Source organism: Colobus angolensis, unplaced genomic scaffold (assembly GCF_000951035.1).
Source record: "Colobus angolensis palliatus isolate OR3802 unplaced genomic scaffold, Cang.pa_1.0 Scaffold9, whole genome shotgun sequence".
NCBI lineage: Eukaryota > Metazoa > Chordata > Mammalia > Primates > Cercopithecidae > Colobus > Colobus angolensis.
In genome coordinates, this window is record NW_012122931.1 from 5,290,977 (window position 1) to 5,314,964 (window position 23,988).

Below are 23,988 nucleotides of genomic sequence, written 5' to 3' on the forward strand. Positions count from 1 at the left end.
TTTACTCCTAAGACCCACCCGATTGTCTTGAAATGTGCCTTTAAATGTTTTTTCCTGGGCTGGGCAACTCTCGCTGTCTGGCAGGTGCCAGGGAGAGGGGCCCAACCTGGCAGAGCGAGGCCCGGGAGGCCAATGCTGTGATGTGGACTGCTGGGGCGGGAAACCCCTCTTCATCATCAGCTTCCCAGAACCAAGAAAGGCATCAAGGCTACCCCTCCAGGTGGGAGAGGAGGCTCAAATGCATGGCCCAAGGGGAGGTGCCTCGACTCCAGAAAAGTGTGGTTTTTCCAAGGCAAGCTGGAAATGTCCATTTCTGTCTGAGCAGAATTTCCCGATTTCACTCAGGGAGAAGATATTTCTTTCCTGCAGCGAGAACCAAGGCAGAAATGTGCTGGCAGCTGTGAACTCTGTGGCCTGGAGCTGCTTCTAGGCAGCCCAAGTTGGTGTTGCCCTAAAGGGGCTTAAAACTGGCTGCCCACTCCGCCCCTCCTTCCTGAACCAGAGGGTTTTGGTTCCTTCCCACTGAATTCCACTTCCACCGACACAGCACGCTGGCTCCAGCGTCTCAGGTAAATATGATTATACATTTTTTGTTTGTTTGTTTTTGAGACAGAGTTTTGTTCTTATCACCCAGGCTGGAGTGCAATGGTGCGATCTCCACTCACTGCAACCTCCGCCTCCTGGGTTTAAGCGATTCTCCTGCCTCAGCCTCCCAAGTAGCTGGGATTACAGGTGCCCGCCACTACGCCTGGCTAATCTTTGTATTTTTAGTAGAGATGGGGTTTCATCATACTGGCCAGGCTGGTCTGCAGCTTCAAACTCTTGACCTCAGGTGATCTGCCTGCCTCAGCCTCCCAAAGTGCTGGGGATTATACCTATTTTACAGATGAGGAAATCCAGGTTCAGAGCCAGGTAGTAGCACACTCCTGTGTTACCAGCTTCTTGGAAGGCTGAGGCGGGAGGATCACCTGAGCCCAGGAGTTCGAAGCTGCAGTGAGTTGTGATCACTACACTCCAGCCTGGGAGACAGAGTGAGACCCTGTCTCTAAAAAATACACAAGATTCGGGCCGGGCGCGGTGGCTGGCCTATAATCCTAGCACTTTGGGAGGCCGAGGTGGGCAGATCACGAGGTCAGGAGTTCGAGACCAGCCTGGCCAATATGGTGAAACACCATCTCTAATAAAAATACAAAAATTAGCCGGGCGTGGTGGCCGGCACCTATAGTCCCAGCTACTCGGGAAGTTGAGGTAGGAGAATCACTCGAACCCAGGAGGTGGAGGTTGCAGCGAGCCAAGATCACTCCACTGCACTCCAGCCTGGGCGACAGAGTGAGACTACGTCTCAAACAAAATAAAATTAAATAAAAAAATACACAAGATTCATTGAGTCCATCAAGGCAGAGGTGGAGAAGGCTGGCAGCCGTCCTGGCCAGGTGCTCCCTGGGACAGAGAATAAGAAACTGAGGAGGGGACGTGTGAGGACCCTGGTCCTCATCATTCTAGTCAGCGAGCTGGGTGGTGACAGAGGTGGCCCAGCCCCTCTTCAGGGAAGGCGAGGGCCAGGCCGAGCCGGAAGGGGCAGTTGTCTGATGAGCTCAGCGCTCATGGGCGCCCAGCGCGAGTGGGGCAGCGCGGCAGAGCCGGGGAGCACGACCGGCGGAACTCGGATGGCGCCCAGCGGTCGCGGGCGGGATCGCAGGGCGAAGCCAAGCCGGGCTGGGCCCTGGCAGGAAGGGGCCGGCCCGCCTGAGTCTCGGATCTGGCTGGCTCGATCCCCGACTCCCCCACTCCGCTGGGGCCGCCTACTGGACATCGCCCGAGTCGGCCTGGCGGTCGTGCCCTGGGACGCGCCGAGGTCCTCCGAGCCCGCAGGGGGCGTTGTCGCCATGCGGGCCACCCTCTGTCGGCGCGGGCAGGAAGTACGAGGGTCACTTCCGGTGGGGGCGCGGCTTGGGCAGAGGAGCGGACCCGGCCGGGCGCAGGGGCTGGACCAAGGGAGCAGGTAGGTTCAGCGGCCGCCGGAGCGCTCCGGTCGGCGTCTGGGCATCTCGGCCTCGGCGAAAAGCGCGACTGCCCTGCTGCGCGGGGCCCGCGGCGATGCCGTTCCTACACGGCTTCCGGAGGATCATCTTCGAGTACCAGCCGCTGGTGGATGCGATTCTGGGCTCCCTGGGGATCCAGGACCCCGAGCGACAAGAGTCTCTGGACCGGTAAGTCGCCCCCTCCCGTGAGCTGGCCGAGGCCGCTCCGACCCTGCGGCGTCCCACTTTATCACCACAAGCCGGGCGGGGTGGATGCGTCCCCCTTGACAGAGGAAGGGACGGGCGGAAGCTGGGGTTGCGTGGCTCGGAGCGCGCGCTGCCCCGCGCGGATCGCACTCCCGCCCCTTGCATGGCGGAGGCGAAGGGCAGGGAGGGCCCGAGGGCGGAGGCTCGCGGGGTGTCGCAGGGCCTGCGCCTCAGCCCCACCCTGTCGCCTGCCTGTGCTGTGCCACTCCCCGGCGTGGCAGGGGAGCAGGCTGGAATCCGTGAGGCCTCAGATGTTACCCCAGAGCAGTGTGAAGGTGGGCTTTTGTAGCAGAGTTTGCGTTTTTATAGACAAGAGCTGGTCTGTCGTGGACCTGCAGGAAAGGTGTCGGGAGCGAATCCGCATTCACTGCCCATGGTATACTAGGCGCCTGGGGTCCATCACTGGCTCAGCAAAATCCCCGCCTTGGCGCGTGTGCTCCAGAGGAGAGACTGACAAGTAATTGTGCGGCGACACGCGAGGTGGAAGGAAGGAGAGAGCACAGGGAAGGGGCTCAGGTGTTTGCGGGGGTTGTCAGTTGGAATTTACAACACGTGGTGATGATGAGTCTCCGCATCCGGGGACTCGCGTGGAAACGTAGGCTTTCTTCGTCAATATCAGCTAAAGGCCTCAATGTGAGAGGAGGGAGGAGGCTGTGTTGCTGTCCTGGCTGCAGGGATTGCCGGGGACGGGGTCCTACAGCTTTGAGGGTGAAGGGCTTTCTGAGGAAGGAGCATCAAAGTCGGGCGTGGGCTCTTGGCCTCCAGGGTTCCCTTCAGTCCCAGCAGCCCAGGTGTGTGAGGCTTTTGTACCCAAGTCTGCGACCAAACTCTGGGCCACGCGGGAGGAGAGCGCAGACAGACCCAGCCCATTCTCCGCAAATCCGAGTCTGCTCCCGTCTTAAGAGATGCAGCCTGGCCCTCTCTCTAGTTCAGAGCTTCTCCCAAGCCTCTGTGACCCACAGAGCCAGAGCCCTGCTTGCTGATGATTCTAGCAGGACACTAAAGCCCACCAACCCACAGGCTGCCCGATCAGCCGGTCACAAAGCTGTGCCTACCCTCAGCCTCTCTCCTGCCCCAGGCCCAGTTATGTCGCCAGCGAGGAGAACCGAATCCTTGTTCTCACTGAGCTGCTGGAGAGGAAAGCCCATTCTCCCTTTTACCAGGAAGGTGTGAGCAACGCCCTGCTCAAGATGGCTGAGCTGGGGCTGACCCAGGCGGCCGACGTTCTCTTGCGGCATGGGGCCAATCTCAACTTTGAAGGTCAGCAAGAGCCCCCGGGGGTGGGCAGGTGACTTAAACGTGGCTCTGCGCTGGGTGGGCGTCCATGTCCCCAGCCTTGGCTTTTACCATCCTCTGAGGAGTGACTTCCCCCCCTTATTTCCTGGGTGGCCGTAACTAAGGAATCTCCCATTGGGTGGCCTCCCAAATCCCGCGGGTTTTCACATGGCTCTCCCCACCTCTGTTCCAAGGGCGGGCGAGTGTTGCAGCTTCTACCATGTGATTGATTAGCAAACTTTCCCCAGCTCCCAGAGTAATCCCCACTTCCATTAATGCGAAAATGCAGCTACTGGCATTGTGCCCAGAGCTAAGGGAAGGTAATTTTCTGCCACTTACTCTGAGCCAATTTGTGTTTTTTTTTCTCATGCCATAGGGAGAGGGGAAAACAGGCCGCATTAGGCATAAATCACCACAGAACACGCTGGCTTCCAGCTCCTGAGTGCGAGGGATGGAGATGGAGCCATGCTCCTTTCTCTCTGTTTTTCACCCCGGGGAGGGCAAGGTTAGTCGGGAGACAGGCAGGGCTGCCTTGTGACCTAATGGGGGCCTGAGACAGCCAGGCACGTCTCCTTTCCCCATCCAAAGACAGGCTTGGAGGCTGCTGGGCTCCTGGAGGGTCAAGGAGCTGAGACGGGAAGGCCAGTTCTGAAGCCAGTGACTTGGAGACCAGCTTGGAGAACCTGGCTGTTACCACCAGGCCTACAGAGCGGAGCAGCCATGGAGTTGCTGCGTAGTGCGGCCTCCCAGCCATTCTGAGAGAGTGCGCCCTGTTTTATGGTCCCTTCTTACAGAAGAGGAAACTAAAGCCCCAACAGCTTCAGTAGCGTGCCCACCAGAACACCCCGAGGGCCCTCTAGTATCTGGTGAGGACAGCTCTGTCCTAACCCTTGATGGTGACAGGAGGCTGGGCCTGTGCTTCTGGACACTTTAGGTGGGAGTTTGGGGCTGGGCTCTGTGTCCAGGGGCCCCATGAGAATGCGGATAGGCAGGACCCACACGAGCTGCGTCTATGCCTTCAGACCCAGTCACCTACTACACGGCCTTGCACATCGCCGTCCTGCGGAACCAGCCGGACATGGTGGAGCTGCTGGTGCATCACGGCGCCGACATTAATCGGAGGGACCGGGTAAGTGCCAGGTCCAGCTTGTTTTGAAGCAGGGTTGGGCAGGGGCCTGAGCAGCTTCCCAAGCCAACCTGGCTGTGCTTGTTTGGCTCAGATCCACGAGAGTAGCCCCTTGGACCTGGCCAGCGAGGAGCCAGAGCGCCTGCCCTGCCTGCAGCGCCTCCTGGATCTTGGAGCTGACGTCAATGCCGCTGACAAGCATGGTGGGTGCTTCCTGCAGGAAAGCAGGACAGCTGGGCCCCCGGGCAGCTTGTGGGGGACACCCAGGGTGCCCCAGGACAACAGCTAGGTGGGCTGACTGGATGCTGGCCCTGGCTGGTGGCACAGCATGGCTGGGCACACAGGGATTCTGCTGACTTGCTGAGCTCAGAGGCTTTAGAGAGTGCAGTCATTGTCCCCGTGCTGGCCCTCAAGGGCCTTCCATAGGAAGAAATAGGGTGCGTATGCACTCAGCTTCCAAGAAACAATGGCTTCCCATTGGGAGAGGCCTAGCCAACATTTCAGGTAGCATCCTGGGGTCCAGAAGAATCCTACTTTTCTGCTGGGGGCCTTTCTGCTCCCAGTTCTCTGGGTGGAAAGAGAATGACCAGAAGCCCATCACCCTCAGCCCTCACCTGAGCTGAGAGCTGTCTCTGAAAGTTCATCTTCTGATCCGGAGTGTCTGGATTTCTGCCATCTCCTCTGGGTTGCCCTGACCTGGGCTTCCTGGCCTCCTGCTCCTCCTCCCTCCCTAGGAAAGACTGCTCTGCTCCATGCTCTGGCCAGCAGCGATGGGGTACAGATCCACAATACTGAGAACATCCGGCTCCTGCTGGAAGGAGGTGAGGCTGGCGCGCTCCTAGGCCTTGTCCTCTCACCCGCCCCTTCAATGTGTGCTGTTGCTTTGCCGGGGTTGAAGACCTTCTCCCAGTGTCTCTTGTTCTATGGCTCTTCTAGGGGCAGACGTCAAGGCCACCACCAAGGATGGGGACACAGTGTTCACCTGCATCATCTTCCTACTTGGTGAGACCGTGGGAGGGGACAAAGAGGAGGCCCAGATGATCAACCGCTTCTGCTTCCAAGTCACACGGCTGCTGCTGGCACATGGGGCCGACCCCAGCGAGTGCCCGGCCCACGAGTCCCTTACCCACATCTGCCTCAAGAGCTTTAAACTGCATTTCCCTCTCCTGCGCTTCCTGCTGGAGTCCGGAGCCGCCTACAACTGCTCCCTGCATGGGGCGTCCTGCTGGTCTGGCTTTCACATCATCTTTGAGAGGCTCTGTTCCCACCCAGGCTGCACAGAAGACGAGAGCCATGCGGACCTCCTGCGCAAAGCCGAGACCGTCCTGGATCTCATGGTGACCAACTCTCAGAAACTCCAGCTGCCCGAAAACTTCGATATCCACCCTGTGGGCAGCCTGGCGGAAAAGATCCAGGCCCTCCACTTCTCCTTGAGGCAGCTGGAGAGCTATCCCCCGCCCCTCAAGCACCTGTGCCGTGTGTCCATCCGGCTCTACCTTCAGCCGTGGCCTGTGGATGTGAAGGTCAAAGCCCTGCCTCTGCCTGACAGGCTGAAGTGGTACCTCCTTAGTGAGCACAGTGGCTCCATGGAAGATGACATCTGACGGGTCTCAGGCTACAGGAACAGGGGACATGGGCAGCCTTAGGTCAGCCTGTTGGTAGAACCTGGGACAGCCTTAGAGGGTCTTTTTGATCTGGGAGATGAGACGGGATCCTTCACGAGAAAAGCCAGCCAGGTAGAGCCTGAAGCTGTGATCACTCCAGTGGTGAAGGGTGTGGCTCTGTCTTCCAGAGAGACTGCTCCCTTCCCTCCAGCAGCACTCCAAGTCCCACCCATGTTAGACAAAGGAACAGGGCTTAGACTGAAGTCATGTTTATACTCTCTGAATTGGAGGGTAGTGCCAGGGCATTTACAGAAGCTGGGAAGGACCAAGCCTCAACATCCCCAGGGCTGCGGGGGTCTTGTTTGCGGCACGTGGCAGTACAGCTGGAGAGGAAGGCTGGGGCGCGTCCTGTGCGGTGCCAAGGCCCCACCTCTGCCCCTTTTCCTTCCAGGTTCTGTTGCAGCAGTGTTTCTGGTGGGCTAGTGGGGAGGAGACACTAAGGGCCCCACAGGCTTGTCTTCATGGTGTTGCAAGCCAAGCTGGCCCCTGCCTGTTCCTGTAGCTTTGGGGCCAGGTCAGCCGTGGCCCCACCTACCAGAACTGTGCTCTGCTGGCAGCTGTGCTTGTGCCAAACCCAGGGCCTCAGTGACCATGACCTCTGCTAAAAAGCAATCATGAGTGTGCGGCTGGGGACAGACCTCTCTGTTGTCTCCTGTTGAGGGGCTCTCTTTGGAGCAACCCAAGAGCCAACTGTACCACCCAACTGTGAGCCCTCAGTCCCTTCCAGGTTGCATCGGTCATTGCGAATTGTGGAAACGCCTCTGGGGATAAGCTGAGGTGACTAAATGATATATTTATAAGATTAAACTGACTTTCTTGGCCTTAACGGTCCTTGTACAAAATTTCTGCCCCACCCCTCCACAGTTCAGGATAGAGGCTCCCACAGCAGCTGGTAAGGAAGGGGGTGGCAGGTGCTGTGTTTAGGGGATTCTTTCCAAGTCCCTGCAAAGAAGCACCACTGTAGACTGGCGAGGGCCTCCACAGTGTTGAGATCCCATTTTATTATTTTTTTTCGAGACAGTCTGTCACCCAGGTTGGAGTGCAATGGTGCAATCTCAGCTCACTGGGACCTCTGCCTCCCAGGTTCAAGCAGTTCTCCTGCCTCAGCAGGAGTAGCTGGCATTACAGGTGCCTGCCACCATGCCTGACTGATCTTTGTGTTTTAGTAGAGACGGGGTTTCGCTAAACCCCCTGTTGGCCAGGCTGGTCTCAAATTCTGACTGCAGGTGATTCACCTGCCTCTGCCTTCCAAAGTGCTGGGATTACAAAGGCATGAGCCACTGTGCCCGGCCCCCATTTTATTTTATTTTTATTTATTTTTTGGGATGGAGTCTCGCTCTGTCACCTAGGCTGCAGTGCAGTGGCGCAGTGTCGGCTCACTGCAAGCTCCGCCTCCCGGGTTCACACCATTCTCCTGCCTCAGCCACCCGAGTAGCTGGGACTACAGGCGCCCGCCACCACGCCCGGCTAAGTTTTTGGAATTTTTAGTAGAGACGGGGTTTCACCGTGTTAGCCAGGATGGTCTCGATCTCCTGACCTCGTGATCTGCCCACCTCAGCCTCCCAAAGTGCTGGGATTACAGGCGTGAGCCACCGCGCCTGCCCCATTTTATTTTTTACTTTAAATGCCTGCCAAGGAACAGCCTCAAGCCCAGAGAAGAACGAGGCTTCAGGGAACTTCCCTGCTGCAGGCTGTTGTCACGCTTTAAGGGTCCCAGGCTTCCACTGCCAAGCAGGACTTGGCACGTGAGCACCCCCAACCACAGCACCATCAGGCAGCACCCATGGGTTCCTCCAGCCCAGCTCGGTCCCTCCCCTAGGTGAAGACCACACTGAAGCCTTCAAGTCCCCAACAACCAGGCTGGGGGTGGTTTCCTTCCTCTTCAGGCAGCCAGGCCCACGGCTGGAGGCCCAGGGAATCAATCGGCTACTGATGTGACCACCGTATTCCCACATGGGGAGCCCTGGAGCCCCTTCCACCCTATCCCATCTCACAGGGCAGCAGGGCCTGGGCTCCTGCCTCACCGCTGGTTCAGCAGCACCCTCCCCCCACTGGGTCCCACCTTGCCTTTTGAAGAAGAATCCGCATAATGAGTGGACGGCAGACAGCTATATTTAGTGATGCCTCGACACTCACGAACCGCCAGTGTGGCGCCTGGATCTTGCCCAGCTGCCAGCTCCCCCCACCCGGACTGTGGTTCCTCAGTTTCTCCTGCCAGCCCTGGCTCATCTCAGGGCAAAGCTATAGACGTGGTAGATCTCATCCGGGAGGTTCTCCTGCCTCTCCTCAGCCAGGAGGCTGAGGCCTGCGCTGCAGATGATCCTGCGGACCACATCAAGGTCCCGGCACACACTGCTGTCCACGTCATCCAGAATCACGCCCTCCTGGGCCATGTTGTCTTTGATGACGATGATACCGTTGGGGCGGAGGCTGCCCTTGCAGCGCCGCAGGAACTCGGCCAGGTGCTGATCGGTGAGGTGGCCTGGGGAGGGCAGAAGCAAGGTTACCAGTGCACAATGCAAGGGGATGCTGGCCACCAGATGGGATGTATTTCTCAGCCCTCCTGAGCCCTTCATTTGTGCCCAGCATTTTGTGTGCACACATGGCCTCACTGGCTCTCGGCAGTCCCGACAGATGTACTAAACCCCATTTCATAGAAGAGGAAACTGGCTCAGAGATCTTCTACCTAGAGACACATTAAGCCAGAATTTAACTTGACAGGGTGACGTCCAAGTCCTGCCTGATACCTACACACCATGATGCCCCACCCCTGCCAGGTTTGGATCAGAGAAGTGAACCTAGGCTAAGAGTTTGGCATTGCAGGTAGCTTCTGGACAGACTGCCTTCCCTACACCAGAAGTCCCCACAGAGGCTTCTGAGACCCCAGAATACAAGGCCAGACCTAGCGTGTCCACAGCAGGCCTGTGCTGCCCACCTCAGGAGGTGGCCGACTGCTGCTAGTGGCCTGCCGCCAGGTCAGCAGCCCAGGGCACAGCGCTTGAGGTGTACTGTTAGGCTAAGAGGGTGCAGGGCTAGACACAAAGCTTAAACTTTTCATCTTATTAAAAATAAAACCCTAATAAAACTCTCACTTTGAATGCAGTAAGTTATTGGCCATTAAAATTTAACAAAAAACTGCACCCAAATGGATAGTAGCAGGTATTCAACTGAAACAAAACCTAGAAGGAAGAAATCTACCTTTTAAGCTGAGCCTGTCCCTCAGTCCTGGGAAGCACCTGGGGGTGGGCATGGGGGGACTGGAGAATCCTCACTGGCTTACTTGCTGCAGGAGCGCAAAGCCCTCGTCCTGACACCTTATGGGGAACCCGAGTGGCAGGAGACGTACAGGTGGGCAGGGAAGGGCGGCGGGACCCTCACCTATCACCCACTGGATCCAGATCACGTCGTAAGAGTCCGGCTCTGGGGTGAAGTCCTGGAGCCCACAACAGAAGTAGTTCCTCACCCTCTTGCCCTCCTCCCCCAGGTAGGTCTTGGCTTGAACCAGGAAGTCCTCCGTTATGTCGACCATATCCACCTCTCTGAACAGCGGCAGGAGCAGCCGCTTGGTGATCCTCCCAATGCCAGCTCCACAGTCCAGGGCACAGGACGTTCCTGTCTTGTTCGGGCCTTCCTGAAAAGCAGAGGCATGTAACCTATCAGAGAGACCCTGTCGCCGCACGTGGGGGCCCTTCCTCATGAGCCCTGGGACTCAGACTCAAGTCAGGATTCCAGGACTCCGCACAAGCTGAGCACTGGCGGGGAGGTCTGTGCTGGCTGCCAGCTTGTACAGAGTCCTGATTCAAGGGGATAAGCGTGGAAGGCCACCCTGCTGGGCCACATATTCCTTTATCTTTGCAAGTTTTTGTAGAGACAGGATCTCATTCTGTTGCCCAGGCTGGAATGCAGTAGTGGGATCATGGCTCGCTGCAGCCTCGGACCCCTGAGCTCAAGCCATCCTCCATCTTCCCGCCTCAGCCTCCCAAGTAGCTGGGACTACAGGCATGTGCCACCATGCCCAACTCTTTATTTTTATTTTTTATTTTTTGTAGAGACAGGGCCTCAGTCTGTTGCCCAGGCTGGTCTCAAACTCCTGGGCTCAAGCAGTCCTCCCACCTTGAAATCCCAAAGAGCTGGGATTACAGGAGTGAGCCGCTGCCCCAGCCCTGGGCCACACATTTCTAAAATGAAAGCTAATTTCCACGTAAAGGTAGTAACTTGAACAGGTACACTAATCTCTCCTGAGTCTCCAGGTAAACAACGGCAGAGAGGAGCAGGGAGAATGGAAGTAGGACAACGGGTGAACGAGGGTGCGGAGAGGGAACGCGGAGGGAGGGGAGGCGCTGGATGGAGCAGGTGGCCAACAGCAGCCTCCAGTGCCAGCCATGAGAGACAAGAAGGTGGGGGGCTCCAGGCCCAGGGGTCCCAGCCTAGCTGGGGGTGGAGCAGAGGGTAGAAACCATGGCATGTAACTAGGAGTCTTCGTCCAGAATGGCCAACACCCTCAGCCCAAATACCCATGGGCATGGCAGGAGAGCAAGGGTTTTGTCCCTGGCAAAACCCAACAGTTGAAGAGAAGTTTGCCCAATTCGGGCACCTGAGTTCTGCCTAACAGCCAGCTCCTGTCTGGTAACCTTGAGGCCAAGTCCACAATCTAGAAGTTACCCCACTGTGCCCACCCAGCCCAGCTCCTCAAGGCTTTGGGGTAGGTACCAAGAGACAGCCAACGACCCTGCAGTGTTACATGTAAAAGGTGGCACCCCACACGGACTCGGCAGTGCCACCAGAGCCACAGCCTCTCCTGGAGAGCACGCCAGACCTGCCTACCCTCAAAAACCTCTGCAGAAACTTCCGGGAGCTGTTGATGTCGATGCTGGAGATGTGGCCATACCCCCCAAGCATGCCGTCCACCGTGGGTGGGATTTGTTTCCAGTAGGTCTTGGCCTTGGAATAGAATTGCTTCTCGTCTTCTATCACCTCGCTCGTCATGCTGTCACCAACCACGGCTCTGCTCAAGCACCACGATCAGCACCCGCAACTCTCCTGGGTAAGGAAGTGGGTGTGAGTCAGCGGGCCAGGGACCTGGCAGAAAGGCCCCCGGGGCAGAGGGCCAGTCTCACGCCAGGCTTCACAAGTCACACATGCTGCTGAGTGCAGAGGGAAGTCCAGGGTCCCCAAATCTGCTTCTACCCCTTGGATAACAGCATCTTCTGTCTTTTGCACTCAGAGCACCCGCCCCAAGTCCTAGCTTCACGTTCTTTTACGTTTTCATTTTTTCTGGAGTGCAGTGGTGTGATCACAGCTCAATGCAGCCTCCAACTCCAGAGCTCCAGAGACCCTCCCAACTCACCCTCCGGAGCAGCTAGGACTACAGTTGTGTGCCACCATACCTGGCTAATTATTTTTTGTAGAGATGGGGTCTCACTACATTACAAAGGTTGGTCTTGAACTCCTGACCTCAAGAGATTCTCCCACCTTGGCCTCCCAAAGTGCTGGGATTACAGGTGTGAGCCACTGTGCCTGGACTGGCTTCAAGTTCTTGACATGCTTTATACGACACCTGACGCAGTGGCTTCTGGGCACAGAAAACCCTGACCAATAAAGAGAAAAGACCGCAAAGCAGAGAGCACCAGCAGACCCTGGAGGGCCAGGGAGGTTTCCACGCCTCCCTTCCTCTGGCTCAGAGCACAGCAACAACTCACAGTGGGGTCCAGTCCTCCGTTAATGAGGAGTGGGGACTCTGTGCCAGGCACCAGGCTGTGAACCAGGCAGACAGCCAGGCAGAAAACAATTCTACAGACACAACCACACCTGCAGGGAGGGCTGCAGAGGAGAAGCACCAGTGCCAGCAGAGCATGGAGAGAGGAAGTGGACTCAGATGCGGGGACCAGGGAAGGCATCCCTGAGGAGGGGACGCATAAGCTGAAACCAATGGATGGGCAAGAATAAATGCAGCCGGTGGAGGGCGACAGCTCTGCTCCCAGAGGCAAGGACAGCCTGCCCTCGTGGCTGCCAGTTCCTGGTCTCACAGTCAACTCCAGCAGTTTCGACTGCATCCTACAGAGCAACGAGTGTGAACCACCCTGAGGGCCAGCAGAGAGTGGCCCGGGAAGACCGGTGCTTCTGAAGACTGCTGGCAGCAGTGGAGACGGCAGGGGGATGAGGAGACCGCTGCCACAGCAGGAGAGGGAACTAGAAAGCCTCAGCTGGGTCCTGGCAGCAGAGCCCAGGCCCACCTTGCCCTTCAGGGCAGGGATGCTCCAAGGGCGGTCAGCCTGCCATAAGCTTCCCATAGGCACAGTGCTGTTACCAAGGCACACCACGCTTAGGGGCTGTTCTAGTTGCTGTGAGGCTTGCCAAGACCTCAGAGAGCTCTAGTCCAGGAGAACAGGCAAAGAACAAAGGGAACGAAAATACGCAGCAGAAAAATAAGATTCTCATGGAACCATAAAGTGCTGAGGAAACTCAAAGGGCAGAGGAATCCTTTCTGAACAGCAGACAGGGGCAGTGGCCTGGAGGAGGCAGCCCGAGCTGGGCATCCAAGGACAGGGAGTGCTGGAGGGGTGGGGCACTGACAGAGGGAGCAGCTGTGGGACAGCATGGGCCATCAGAGGCGGAGAGTGGAGGCGGGGAACACAGTGTGGAAGGTGAGCTGGGAAAGGCAGACAGGGCCTGGATGAGGGCGGCCCCGAGTGCATGCTGGGCACCAACTCTCAGCTGATGGGCTTCCCACGCTGCCAGGGCCTAACCTGAAGGGAGGCAGAGTGAGAATGGCAATGGCCGTGCTGGCTGTCACAGGACAAACAGCAACAGTGGGAGGCAGGAATCCCAGCAGCAGCAGCAGCTGCTACATCCTGATAAACCCATGATAAAGGGAAAATCTCCTCGGTGGAAAACGCGCAGCTGACTGGGAGCTGCAGCTCACCACCTCGCACGTGCTGCCTCCACACAAGGAGAGCAGGGGGCTTCTAGCAAATGCCTGTCGTCAAAGTTGACAAATCGTAGGTCCAAATCCGTCTGCCTGACCCCTGGAGCTACAGGGTCAACACGGACGAGTCCACATGGGGAACTCGGGCACAGTCCTCAAACACAACTCAAAGCTTAAAACCCTAAGACCCAGGAACGCTCTAGGGGCTTCAAGAGAAGTGGTCAGAGGGAAACGGGAAAACGCCCTGAGAAGGAGCACGAGGCCTTGGGTAAGCAACTATGAGGAAAGAGAAGGGAAACTAAACCCAAGACAAGCTGGAGAATATTCTTTTCTTCTTTGTTTTTCGAGAAAGGGTCTCAGTGTCGCCAGACTAGAGTATGGCTCAGGTGACCCTCCCACCTCGGCCTCCAGGGTAGCTGGGACTACAGGCACACACCGCCACACCTGTCTAACTTTTGTATTTTCTGTAGAGATGGAGTTTTGCCATGTTGCCCAGGCTGGTCTCAAACACCTGGCTGCAAGTGATCCACCTGCCTCGGCTTCCCAAGGTGTTGGGGTTACAGGCGGAAGTCACTGCACCCAGCCAAGATTTTTCATTGGTCAAATTTGTTAATGGCCCCCAGTAATATCTTCTGCACTACTATATTCTGAACCTGTCCTGAAAGAGAAGGAACTTTCCAGAAGCAGCAGGTCCACCCCAGCCAGTCAGCTCAAGAATACTTCTAACGAGGCCGGGCGCCGTGGCTCACACCTGTAATCCCAGCACTTTGGGAGGCCGAGGCGGGCGGATCATGAGGTCAGGAGATCGAGATCCTCCTGGCTAACACAGTGAAACTCTGTTTCTACTAAAAATACAAAAAAATTAGCCGGGCACGGTGGCGCGCACCTATAGTCCCAGCTACTCGGGAGGCTGAGGCAGGAGAATGGCCTGAACACAGGAGGTGGAGCTTGCCGTGAGCCAAGATCGCGCCACTGCATTCCAGCCTGGGTGACAGAGCAAGACTCCGTATCAAAAAAAAAAAAAAGAATACTTCTAACGGATGCAATTCTCCTTCTGTAACTGGTCAGCCTTTTCCGGAGACCCAGCCAGCCAGTGGGGGCAACAGGGAAAGGCCTGTTGTGGCTGCTGAGAACAGAGGGGATGGGGTCCCTCCTCTCCAACCCCCTGCCTGACTCCTTCAGCAGATTTGAGCTTTCTTCACAGACAAAGTCACACACCAGCTTTCTGAGGGTCCAGAGAGAGCTGACAAGACCCATGTGCTCTACCAGGGCCCGGTTCTTCTCAGATCCGTGATTGGGTCTTTTCACCCTTAGCAGAACCCTTTGGCTGTGCCTAAAGAGAAGCCTGCTTAAACCTCTCTTCAGATTCTTGTTTTTTTGAGATGGGGTCTTGCTATCTGGCCCAGGCTGGCCTCAAACTCCCGGGCTCAGGCCATCCTCCCTATTCAGCCTCCCAAGTAGCTGAGATTACAGGCGTATGACACTGCGCCCGGCTTCCCTCTTCAGATTCTTGAATCCACTCGCAGACTGACCCCTCACTTTACCGTTCACGCACCAGGGTTTGGGCCACAATGAAGAAAGGCAGCAATCACTGCACCAATCAGGGAGCCCTTTGGGGTAACAGGCTGGGGAGGACCTTAGTTCTAATTATTGCACATAACACCCTCCCTGCAAGCTGACCACAAAGCTCCCACACTGGTGTCCCAGCACTGGGAACAACACTGCTGGAAAGAGAAAGCAGCCCATGGCTCAGAAACCCCGTCTCTACCAAAAATACACACATTCTAGTACCTCCCAGCTACTAGGGAGGCTGAGGTGGGAGGATCACTTGAGCCTGGGAGGTCAAGGCTGCAGTGAGCCATGATCCTGCCTCTGCATTCCAGTAAGGGCAACAGAGTGAGACAGTGTGTCAAAAAAAGAAGAAGAATGAATTCTTGTTCCCACCAGACCTGCCAATCCTCAAGACTGCTAGATGTGCCATGGTGGCTGACAGGGAAAAGGGCCACCAATCTGAATGTCACCATGTAGCTGGGTTTGGTGGCTGCTATGGTCTGACGGGGTAAGGACCAGGTCAGGTGGGCTGCCTGCCCCTCTGCCAGCAGGCACCAGAGCAACCATGTCACAGCCCTCCATCAGTCACTCAGAGAGGACGGCATTCAAAACTATAGCTGGGTGCAGCGGCTCATGCTTATCATCTGAGCACTTTGGGAGGCTGAGGTGGGAAGACTGCTTGAACCCAGGAGTTTGAGTCCAGCCTGGATAAGAGCGAGACCCTGTCTCAAAAAACAAAAAACACTTGGTGGCTGGGAAAATTAAAGACAAAGGTTAAAAAACGAAATACTACTCTTCCACACCATGCTAGCACAACTCCCATTCAGACTGGAGCACAGCGAGAGCCAGCCTGTCTCCCTCTCACCGCCCACCAGTCTTGGCAAACCGAAGGTTTTGTATTCAGTTCTATCTCTCACCTGGCCTGGGAGCTCCCAGAGAGCAGTGGCAACATTTGAGATTTATCACTATGCTTCTCTTGCATCCCACGAAACACAGATATTCAACAGAAAGTTCATCTCTGATCAAATGAACAGAATAAATCTGAGGGCAAACGCGTACCGATTAGATCAGTGCCTGATACCAGGTGGGCACTAACTGGTTGCCAAATAATACAAGAATGGGCTTTGTGCAGCTATAGCCATTTTCCACTTCTAAGAAAATCCTACAGACAAAAGTCCAACCATTCAAAACTGGTAATACTGAAGGCTGTTACCGACAACATAATTTTGTGCTTTACCAAAAGCCTTGTAACATGATTCCTTTAAATGTCAGGGTCCCCTGAATAATCTAATTTACAAGAATTCCACCTACACACAAATTCTAGGAGAAAGCCAGGGGAGGCACATATTGGCCAGGAAATAGCGAGCCTGACTTTGACATTTGTCCTAACAGCTGATTCATTAATAAATGGGATCCCTAGGGTCCTGGCTACATTCTGTCCAGATTGGAGTGGGGCAGGAGGAGGTCCCTAAAAGTCCAAGGGAACAGCAAGGTCGGTCAGCCAACAGCAGGAGGTCCTGCTACATATACTCTGCTCCAGAGGACAGATGCCATGTGGCTGCAGGGCCTGGGAGGAGGCCAGGAGCACCCTGGTTTTGTGCGAACTCTAGGCTAGCTCAGAGAGGAAGAGAAACCCCTCACACCTGGTAAATGCCTGCTCAGCCAGTAAATGTGATCCTACATCCTTCACGGTCACCTAGCTGCTGCCTCCTCCTCCCAGCCAAGGTGTTCAGCCCCACGCAGCTGCCCCAGCTACTGCATCTCTTCTCCCACCACCCATGGAAGAAAACGGTGCTGAAACTGTCACCGGAAGACTTTTGCAGTCATCTCATCCTACTCATGTTAAGTCTCTACAGAAAAGCCTGCCTAAAAGTGACCTCCACCCTCTAGCAGCCTACTGGACAGAATCCATCCTCCCTGGATCTTTGTGGACAGCAGCAGGCCACATGCAAATGGCAGAGTGCTCTAAGAAAAGGAAAGAAGGGAGAAAGGGAGGGAAGAAGACAAAACAGGGGATACATTTAAAAACTAACAAAGACTCTGATGGAGTCAGATGAACCAGATCTGAATCTTGGCTCTGCTCACCAGCTGTGTAAGCTCAGAGAAGACATCAAACCTCACCATTCCTCAGTTCATCTATAAAATGGAGCAGTAATACTGACTTTACAGAAAGCCTGTGATTAAAAGTGCACATGAAAAGCTTAAAGTGCTTTGCACAGTGCCAGGCACATATTCTGTCTTGAGCTTAGAAATTCTCTGTCAAATGAGATTCTTGTCAACTCTGCCCACTATGAGGATCAAATGGGAAAACTGCCTTAGAATGCCATAGAAGCTGTACTGTTGGACACACCTAAGGGACTGTTACTGGTATGCTGGGCGGCCAATCCAGCAGACTCAAACAGCTCTGCAAATCAGCCAGAGTGGGGAGTGAGCTTCCTCTGCCTACAAGCACAGAACCCCCACCGCGATTTTTTAGATGCTATCCTTGTGATCCCAGGGCTTCCGGCCTCCACCAAAATACTCCATGCGTACTTCCAACCCCCACGCAGTCCTCAGTTTACAGACAGAAAAACCAGCACACTAAAGGAAATGATGTGTCTTTAAACATACAAACAGGAAGCCGAGAACAGAATGAAGGAGGGATTCCAGGCTCCTTATCCCAGCCCTGGTTCCTCCCAGAGGCTCATCCCATCTCACTGGGCAATCATTCTACACACCACAACCACAGGTTACACTGTCCCTCCCCGCTTGTCAGGGCCTCTGACACCAGCTGTGGCAATCACTTAGTACAGAGGAGAAACCGAAGTCCAGAGAGAGAGATCACACAGTTGGTGGGCAGCAAAGCCTGGGCTTTTCGATACGGCAGCCTCTCTGCAGACAGGCTGACCTTGGCCGCAAGGGCTCTGGGGGTGTCTTTTTTGAGCTGCACCTGTGTCGGGCTGGCGCTGGGGCGGGACCCAAGGTTAACTACGACAGCAACTTCTGTGCAACGGGCACTTCACTGTGCCAGGCTCTAAACTGGGTATTTTACCGATTCCTCCCATCCATCCTCCGAGTGGGCGCTCTCCATATCCCTGTTTCTCGGAGGGGAAACAGGCTCAGGGAAAGGGATTTGCTGCGGTCTGGGGACCCGGGTGGGGGAGTGCCCTGCCTGGGCTTTGAGTGCCTTGACTTTCCTCCTGTACCCCAACCCATGGACTGCTCCGTAGTCCCTGCCCAGGTCCGGCCCGTGGACCGCTTGGGGACGCGCACGTGGGGCCCGTGCAGGCCCGCGCGCACGCGCCGGGTCACGTGATGAGCCGGGGACCTCAGGGCGCCGAAGCAGTTAGGGGTCGCGCCCTCCCCTCTCCCGGCGGCTGCATACCCTTCGCACCGCCTCGCGCTACTCACTCCGCGCGGGGGCTCCCGGGACCGAGAGAAGAAGATGGGGAAGAGGAACGGAGGGCGGCGGCGGCGGAGACCCCACAAGGTAACCGCAGCTCCACCACACCACGACCAGACGCGACAGCTCGCGGCGCGCGCTGCCTTTGTCCGCTAACGTCACTTCCGGGCGTTTAGGGGCGGGGCCACGGCTGGCCCCACCCCCTCGTTCACCTCGCCCCCCCTCCCGCGGGCTCCGGATTTAACCTGACTTCGTTTGAAAAATAATTTAACTTACTTTTTTTTTTTTAATTGAGGCAGAATCTTGCTCTGTCAACCAGGCTGGAGTGCAGTGGCGCGATCTCGGCTCACTGCAACCTCCGCCTCCCAGGTTCCAGCGATTCTCCGGCGTCCGCCTCCAGAGTAGCTGGGACTACAGGCGTGAGCTACCACACCCAGCTGATTTTTGTATTTTTAGTAGAGACGGGTTTTCACCATGTTGGCCAGGCTGGTCGCGAACTCCTGACTTCAAGTGATCCTCCCGCCTCTGCTTTCCGAAGTGTTGGGATTATAGGCGTGAGCCACTGCGCCCAGCCTAATTTGACTTATTTATTTATTTATTTATTTTTGAGACGGAGGCTCCCTCTGTCGCCCAGGCTGGAGTGCAGTGGCCTATCTCAGCTCACTGCAAGCTCAGTCTCCTGGGTTCCCACCATTCTCCTGCCTCAGCCTCCCAAGTAGCTGGGACTACAGGCGCCCGCCACCACGCCCAGCTAATTTTTTTGTATTTTTAAAGTAGAGATGGGGTTTCACCGTGTTAGTCAGAATGGTCTCGATCTTCTGACCTCGTAATCCGCCCGCCTCGGCCTCCCAGAATGCTGGGATTACAGGCGTGAGCCACCGCGCCCGGCCTAATTTGACTTACTTAAAAAAAAATTTAGAGACGGGGTCTCACCCTGTTGCCCAGGCTGATCTTGAACTCCTGGCCTCAAGCAAGGCTTCCACCTTGGCCTCCCAGACTGCTGGGATTACAAGCGTGAGCCACCGCGCCCAACACAGGTTACAGCTCAAAACTTGACTAAATTGACTTTTGGGAATCTGGAAGGACCTCCCGAACTGAAAAGAGCCGCGGCGTTGCCCTCTCTCCATCCCCAGCATGAACAACAGTTCGTTTGGAGGCTGCAGGCTGGGCTTTGAGTAAGAAGGGAAAAAAAGCCATTGGTCCTCAAATCCACCCATCTCCATTAGCATCTTAAAATAATACCGACCCCCAAAAATAAATAAAATAAAAAGAAATACTCTTGGCAGTGCCATGGAATTCCCACCCAAATAAGCAGAACAAGCCCATGAAGTTTCCATTCCAAAAGCACGGCCCTTCCCTCAGCTCCTCCCGTGCAAAGAAATTCTGGAGCTATCTCCGAGGCAGCAGTGATGGAAACACGAGCTTGCAGGTGGGTAGAGCCTGTTAACATCTCCGAGCTTCAGTCTCCTGCCAGAAGAAGTTGAGCAATGTAATAATTACTCAACTTCTGATGCTCTGAGAGGATTAAACTTGTGGGACACTGCATGTCAGACCTTCAGCTCAGCACCTGCAGTGGGTTCTCAGGAAATGGAAGCTATTATAATGACAATATTCACCCTAAGGTCATTTTTCCTAAACTATTAATAATATCCTGGTGTTGGCAGGGTGCAGTGGTGCACAACTGTAATCCCAGCATTCTGGGATGCCAAGGCGGGCGGATCACCTGAGGTCAGGAGTTTGAGACCAGCCTGGCCAACATGGCAAAACCCCGTCTCTACTAAAAATACAAAATTAGCCAGACATGGTGGTGCATGCCTGCAGTCCCAGCTACTCGGGAGGCTGAGGCAGGAGAATCGCCTGAACCTGGGAGGTGGAGGTTGCAATGAGCCTAGATCACACCATTGCTTTCCAGCCTGAGTGACAAGAGCAAAATTCCGTCTCAAAAATAAATAAATAAAATAATAATATTCTGGCGTTAGGTTTCCAATGCCTTCCTCTGAACGGTGCACACAGAAGGTGCTTAAAGTGTGTTTGCTCTAAATGTACTGAAAGCTACGGGAGAAAGGGGATGCCAAAAAGCCCCATCTGCATTGAGTCCGCAGAACGTGTGTATGTGCGTATTATTTGGCATCCCCTCTAGACTATTCTAGGTCCCAACTGCTACCCCTGGTCTGAGCAAGCTTCATTTTCTGTGTCTCTAAGCAAAGGGATTGATCCTGGGCAATTTCAATTGCTGGGGGTGTCTGGAATCCTCCACCAGGGGGCAGCTCTGATCCAACCTCTGCATGCCTAAAAATCCAGCCCTATCTTATTTCCTGTCAACAGAAGAGCAAGCTCCTTCCCCATACCCAGACTCCAAGGCCTTCCCAGGGCTGGCTAGCTCCCTGACCTCAAAGCCTCTGGCATCTCTGAATTCCCAAGCCTAGCACATAGTAGTTGCTTGATAAATGATTGCAGAGTGCAAGGTCTGCAGGGCTCTTTAGAAACATCTAGTTAGGCCAGGCGTGGTGGCGCACGCCTGTAATCCCAGCACTTTGGGGTGGATCTACCACCAAGGCGGGTGGATCACGAGGTCAGGAGATCGAGACCATCCTGACTAACACGGTGAAACCCCATCTCTACTAAAAATACAAAAAAAATTAGCTGGGCGTGGTGGCGGGCACCTGTAATCCCAGCTACTCAGGAGGCTGAGGCAGGAGAATGGCGTGAACCCGGGAGGCGGAGCTTGCAGTGAGCCAAGATCACGCCACTGCACTCCAGCCTGGACAACAGAGCGAGACTCCGTCTCAAAAAAAAAAAAAAAAAAAAAAACCATCTAGTTAATCTGGTGTTTCTCAGCCATTAAAAAAAAGTCACATACCCTTTAAATAAATATAAAAATATCTCCCTCCCCCACTCAATATTGTAGCTCTCCAAGAAAGTATGTCCCTCCATCCCTGGTGAGAAGCATTGACAGAAAATAGAATACATCTTTGGCGACGTGTCCTCTAGTGAGTCACTCTGTTATTTGAATTACAAAGTCGTTCCTTCATTTTCAAATTATGAAACTATGCCATGCCAGTGAAATACTCATGTAAATGACCTTTGTCTCCCACCCCAGCTTCACAATACTCTATGAGCTTCTTCTTGGCCCTCTCCCAGCCAAGACTCAGAGATATAAGACCCAGGGAGTCCTGAGAAAAAAGACACTTCTCTAGTATCACACAGCAAAACAGCAGACCATGGACTTGAAAGTGGGTATGTTAATTTCTTTCTTTATCTCTCTCTCTTTCTTTCTTTCTTTTCTTTATTTCTTTTCTTTCTTTCTTTTTTTTTCTTTTCTTTTCTTTTCTTTCTTTCTTTCTGGAGATGGAGCCTCACTCTGTAGGCTGGAGTGCAGTGGCGTGATCTCAGCTCACTGCAACCTCTGCCTCCCAGGTTCAAGCAATTCTCCTGCCTCAGTCCCCCAAGTAGCTGGGACTACAGGCACACGCTGCCACACCTGGCTAATTTTTTTGTATTTTAGTAGAGACAGGGTTTCACCATGTGGCCCAGGCTGGTTACGAACTCCTGAGCTCAGGCAATCCGCCTGCCTCGGCCTCCCAAAGTGCTAGGATTACAGGCATTAGGCACTGCAACCTGGCCTCTTTTTTTTTTTTTTTTTTTGAGACAGAGTCTCAAATGATCCGTGTAATGGATTAGAGTTGGAGATGTCAGCATGAGCTCATGTTTAGCTTAATATAAATACAGATGGTTACCTATAGAAATATTTATAGATCTGTGTGTGTATAATAGTAAACACACACATTTCTTTGTCTGCCAGCTGAGACTGCCTGAAAGAAATGACATCTCAATAGCAAGAGGCACACCTAGCACCCAGGCCTTGAATCATTATTATTATTACTATTTTTGAGATGGAGTCTCACTCTGTCACCCAGGCTGGAGTGCAGTGGCATGATCTCAGCTCACTGCAATCTCCGCCTCCCAGGGTCAAGCGATTCTCCTGTCTCAGCCTCCCAAGTAGCTGGGATTATAGACACACACCACCACGCCCGGCAAATTTTTGTATTTTTAGTAGAGATGAGGTTTCATCATGTTGGCTGGGCTGGTCTTGAACTCCTGACCTCAGGTGATCCACCCGCCTCGGCCTCCCAAAGTGCTGGGATTACAGGCGTGAGCCACTGTGCCCATAATCCCTGCCCCACAGGGTGTGGTAATTTCTAGGTCCATTGTATTCTGACTGCCTGCTCTTGGGGTGGAAGTTCTACCTTCAGAGCCACCCAGCCTGAGCCTCCCAGATCTGGAAGGCCTGGCTGCTCTGGTCAGAGTCCCAGTGCCCTGGGCGGTTACTGCTCTTCAGGTGCCCAGGGGTGAGGCGCGGATCACAATGACCCTGAAACAGCCCAGAGGCAGCAGGGAGGGGCTGGGAGAGGCACCAGGCAGGGATGATGGGCTCTCCCAAGGGCTAGTCTGCCTGTAGAGAGCTCTAAACTCACAGGACCTCTCAGGCCCTGCCCAGAAGCCCACCAGGGTGAGTGTGACGCTGCCCAGGAGCCAGCTCAGAGCTGACAACAATTTGGGAGTGGGGTATAGTGGGGAGGAAGCAGGCTCAGAGACCTCTCAGTGTCAGAGCTGGGAGCAGGACTGGGGCTCTGCCTCCCAAAGCGGAGTTTGTTAGAAGTCTATGTCTTGGCCAGAAGTGGGAGCTCATGCCTGTGATCCTAGCACTTTGGGAGGCCAAGGCAGGTGGATCACTTGAGCCCAGAAGTTCAACACCAGCCCGCGCAACATAAATACAAAAAATTTCTACCCTATTTCTACAAAAAATACAAAAATGAGCCGACTGTGGTGGTGTGTGCCTGTAGTCCTAGCTACTCAGGAGGCTGAGGCGGGAGGATCGCTTGAGCCCAAGAATTTGAGGCTGCAGTGAGCTATGATGGCGCCACTGCACTCCAGCATGGGTGACAGCAGGACTCCATCTCTTAGCAAGACCCCATCTCTTTAACAACAACAACAAAAGTGTCTTGGCTCCAGCAAAGACTTACTGCATCAGAATGGGGGCTGGGGGTAAGTCATCTGTACTTTCAACAGGCTCCCCACCCAGGGGTCTCTGAGGCACCACCAGGGCTGGGAGGCTGCTGATCAGGTCTTTTCTTCCCTCAAGCTGGTTCCAGGTTTCCTAATTCCCAGTAGAGCGTTAATGACGGTAACAGCTTCCACGATTTGAACACTGCAAAGCAGGCTAAGTGCTCTCTCTACCAGCGGTGATGCCATTTCACGGCTGCAAAGAGGCAGGTGCTGCTATTATCCCCATTCTGCAGACCAGAGCCCCCAGGGAAGGCAGAGGGAAAGTTAATTGGCTTGGCCAAGGTTACAAAGCTAGTGAGTGGTGGAGCTGGGACTAAATCCTAAATAATAAGAACTTTTAAATACTAAGAACGGCAGCTAGTCTATGTGTAAGCTTGGCCAGCGTGCCTGGCACTGTTCCGAGCTCGCTGTTCTAAGACTGGTATGTACGTGCTCATTTAAACGTCACAGCAACCCCAAAGTTGGCCACTCTTGGCTGTCACCATTTTTCAGGTGAGGAAACGGAGGCTCTGGGAGCTCTCGCCTGAAGCCACTCGCTGTCAGCTGGGCCGGTGGCGCTCACCCTGCACCGCGCTGCCCTGCCCGGGGCACTATGGCCTGGGGCTGGACTATGCCCTCCCCACCTCACCCGGCGCCCCCCACTCAGGCGCGCTGAGGGTGCGGTGAGCTGAGCGCGCGCCAAGCATGTTCCGGCGTCGACCTCGCCCAGG

General features: G+C 54.9%; 3 protein-coding genes across 16 annotated transcripts in view; 2 read left to right on the top strand and 1 right to left on the bottom strand.

Annotated features, from left to right (window-relative positions):
• The first annotated feature begins 1,639 nt into the window (after positions 1 to 1,639).
• ASB6 (ankyrin repeat and SOCS box containing 6) lies at positions 1,640 to 9,441 on the top strand. 4 transcript variants are annotated; one of them, XM_011931226.1, is made up of 6 exons: positions 1,640 to 2,210; positions 3,367 to 3,548; positions 4,586 to 4,692; positions 4,784 to 4,892; positions 5,424 to 5,510; positions 5,626 to 9,441. In XM_011931226.1, the coding sequence occupies exons 1-6, from the start codon at positions 2,098 to 2,100 to the stop codon at positions 6,291 to 6,293; spliced, it is 1,266 nt and encodes a 421-aa protein (XP_011786616.1). In that variant the 5' UTR covers positions 1,640 to 2,097; the 3' UTR covers positions 6,294 to 9,441. The 4 variants fall into 4 exon arrangements, with proteins under 4 accessions (XP_011786616.1, XP_011786615.1, XP_011786618.1 ...); XM_011931225.1 differs by lacking the exon at positions 5,424 to 5,510 and having other exon boundaries at positions 1,934 to 2,210; XM_011931228.1 differs by lacking the exon at positions 4,784 to 4,892 and having other exon boundaries at positions 1,934 to 2,210.
• NTMT1 (N-terminal Xaa-Pro-Lys N-methyltransferase 1) overlaps positions 8,443 to 23,988 on the bottom strand; it is a 27,882-nt gene continuing 12,336 nt past the window's right edge. Inside the window, exons 1-4 of one of the 11 annotated variants that reach the window (XM_011931219.1) lie at positions 18,220 to 18,362; positions 11,178 to 11,393; positions 9,817 to 9,984; positions 8,443 to 8,835 (exon numbers count right to left, since the gene is read on the bottom strand). In XM_011931219.1, the coding sequence (XP_011786609.1) occupies positions 8,728 to 8,835; positions 9,817 to 9,984; positions 11,178 to 11,339 (438 nt within the window). In that variant the 5' untranslated portion in view covers positions 11,340 to 11,393; positions 18,220 to 18,362 and the 3' untranslated portion in view covers positions 8,443 to 8,727. Of the gene's footprint in view, positions 8,836 to 9,731; positions 9,985 to 11,177; positions 11,394 to 17,980; positions 18,079 to 18,193; positions 18,376 to 23,988 lie in introns of those variants that run through there. The other 10 variants (XM_011931221.1, XM_011931213.1, XM_011931215.1 and 7 more) reach the window with 10 other exon arrangements.
• LOC105504152 (chromosome unknown open reading frame, human C9orf50) overlaps positions 12,950 to 23,988 on the top strand; it is a 19,666-nt gene continuing 8,627 nt past the window's right edge. Inside the window, exons 1-4 of the mRNA XM_011931441.1 lie at positions 12,950 to 12,997; positions 13,471 to 13,546; positions 18,050 to 18,298; positions 23,808 to 23,940. Of these exons, the coding sequence (XP_011786831.1) occupies positions 12,950 to 12,997; positions 13,471 to 13,546; positions 18,050 to 18,298; positions 23,808 to 23,940 (506 nt within the window). The remainder of the gene's footprint in view (positions 12,998 to 13,470; positions 13,547 to 18,049; positions 18,299 to 23,807; positions 23,941 to 23,988) is intronic.

What these genes read in the sequence shown, in the direction of transcription:
- ASB6 (XM_011931226.1), top strand. Translation starts at nt 2,098, where the DNA reads ATGCCGTTCCTACACGGCTTCCGGAGGATCATCTTCGAGTACCAGCCG. An exon ending in CGACAAGAGTCTCTGGACCG is followed by an intron (nt 2,211 to 3,366) that starts GTAAGTCGCCCC and finishes CTCCTGCCCCAG; the next exon opens with GCCCAGTTATGTCGCCAGCG. An exon ending in CCGGCTCCTGCTGGAAGGAG is followed by an intron (nt 5,511 to 5,625) that starts GTGAGGCTGGCG and finishes TGGCTCTTCTAG; the next exon opens with GGGCAGACGTCAAGGCCACC.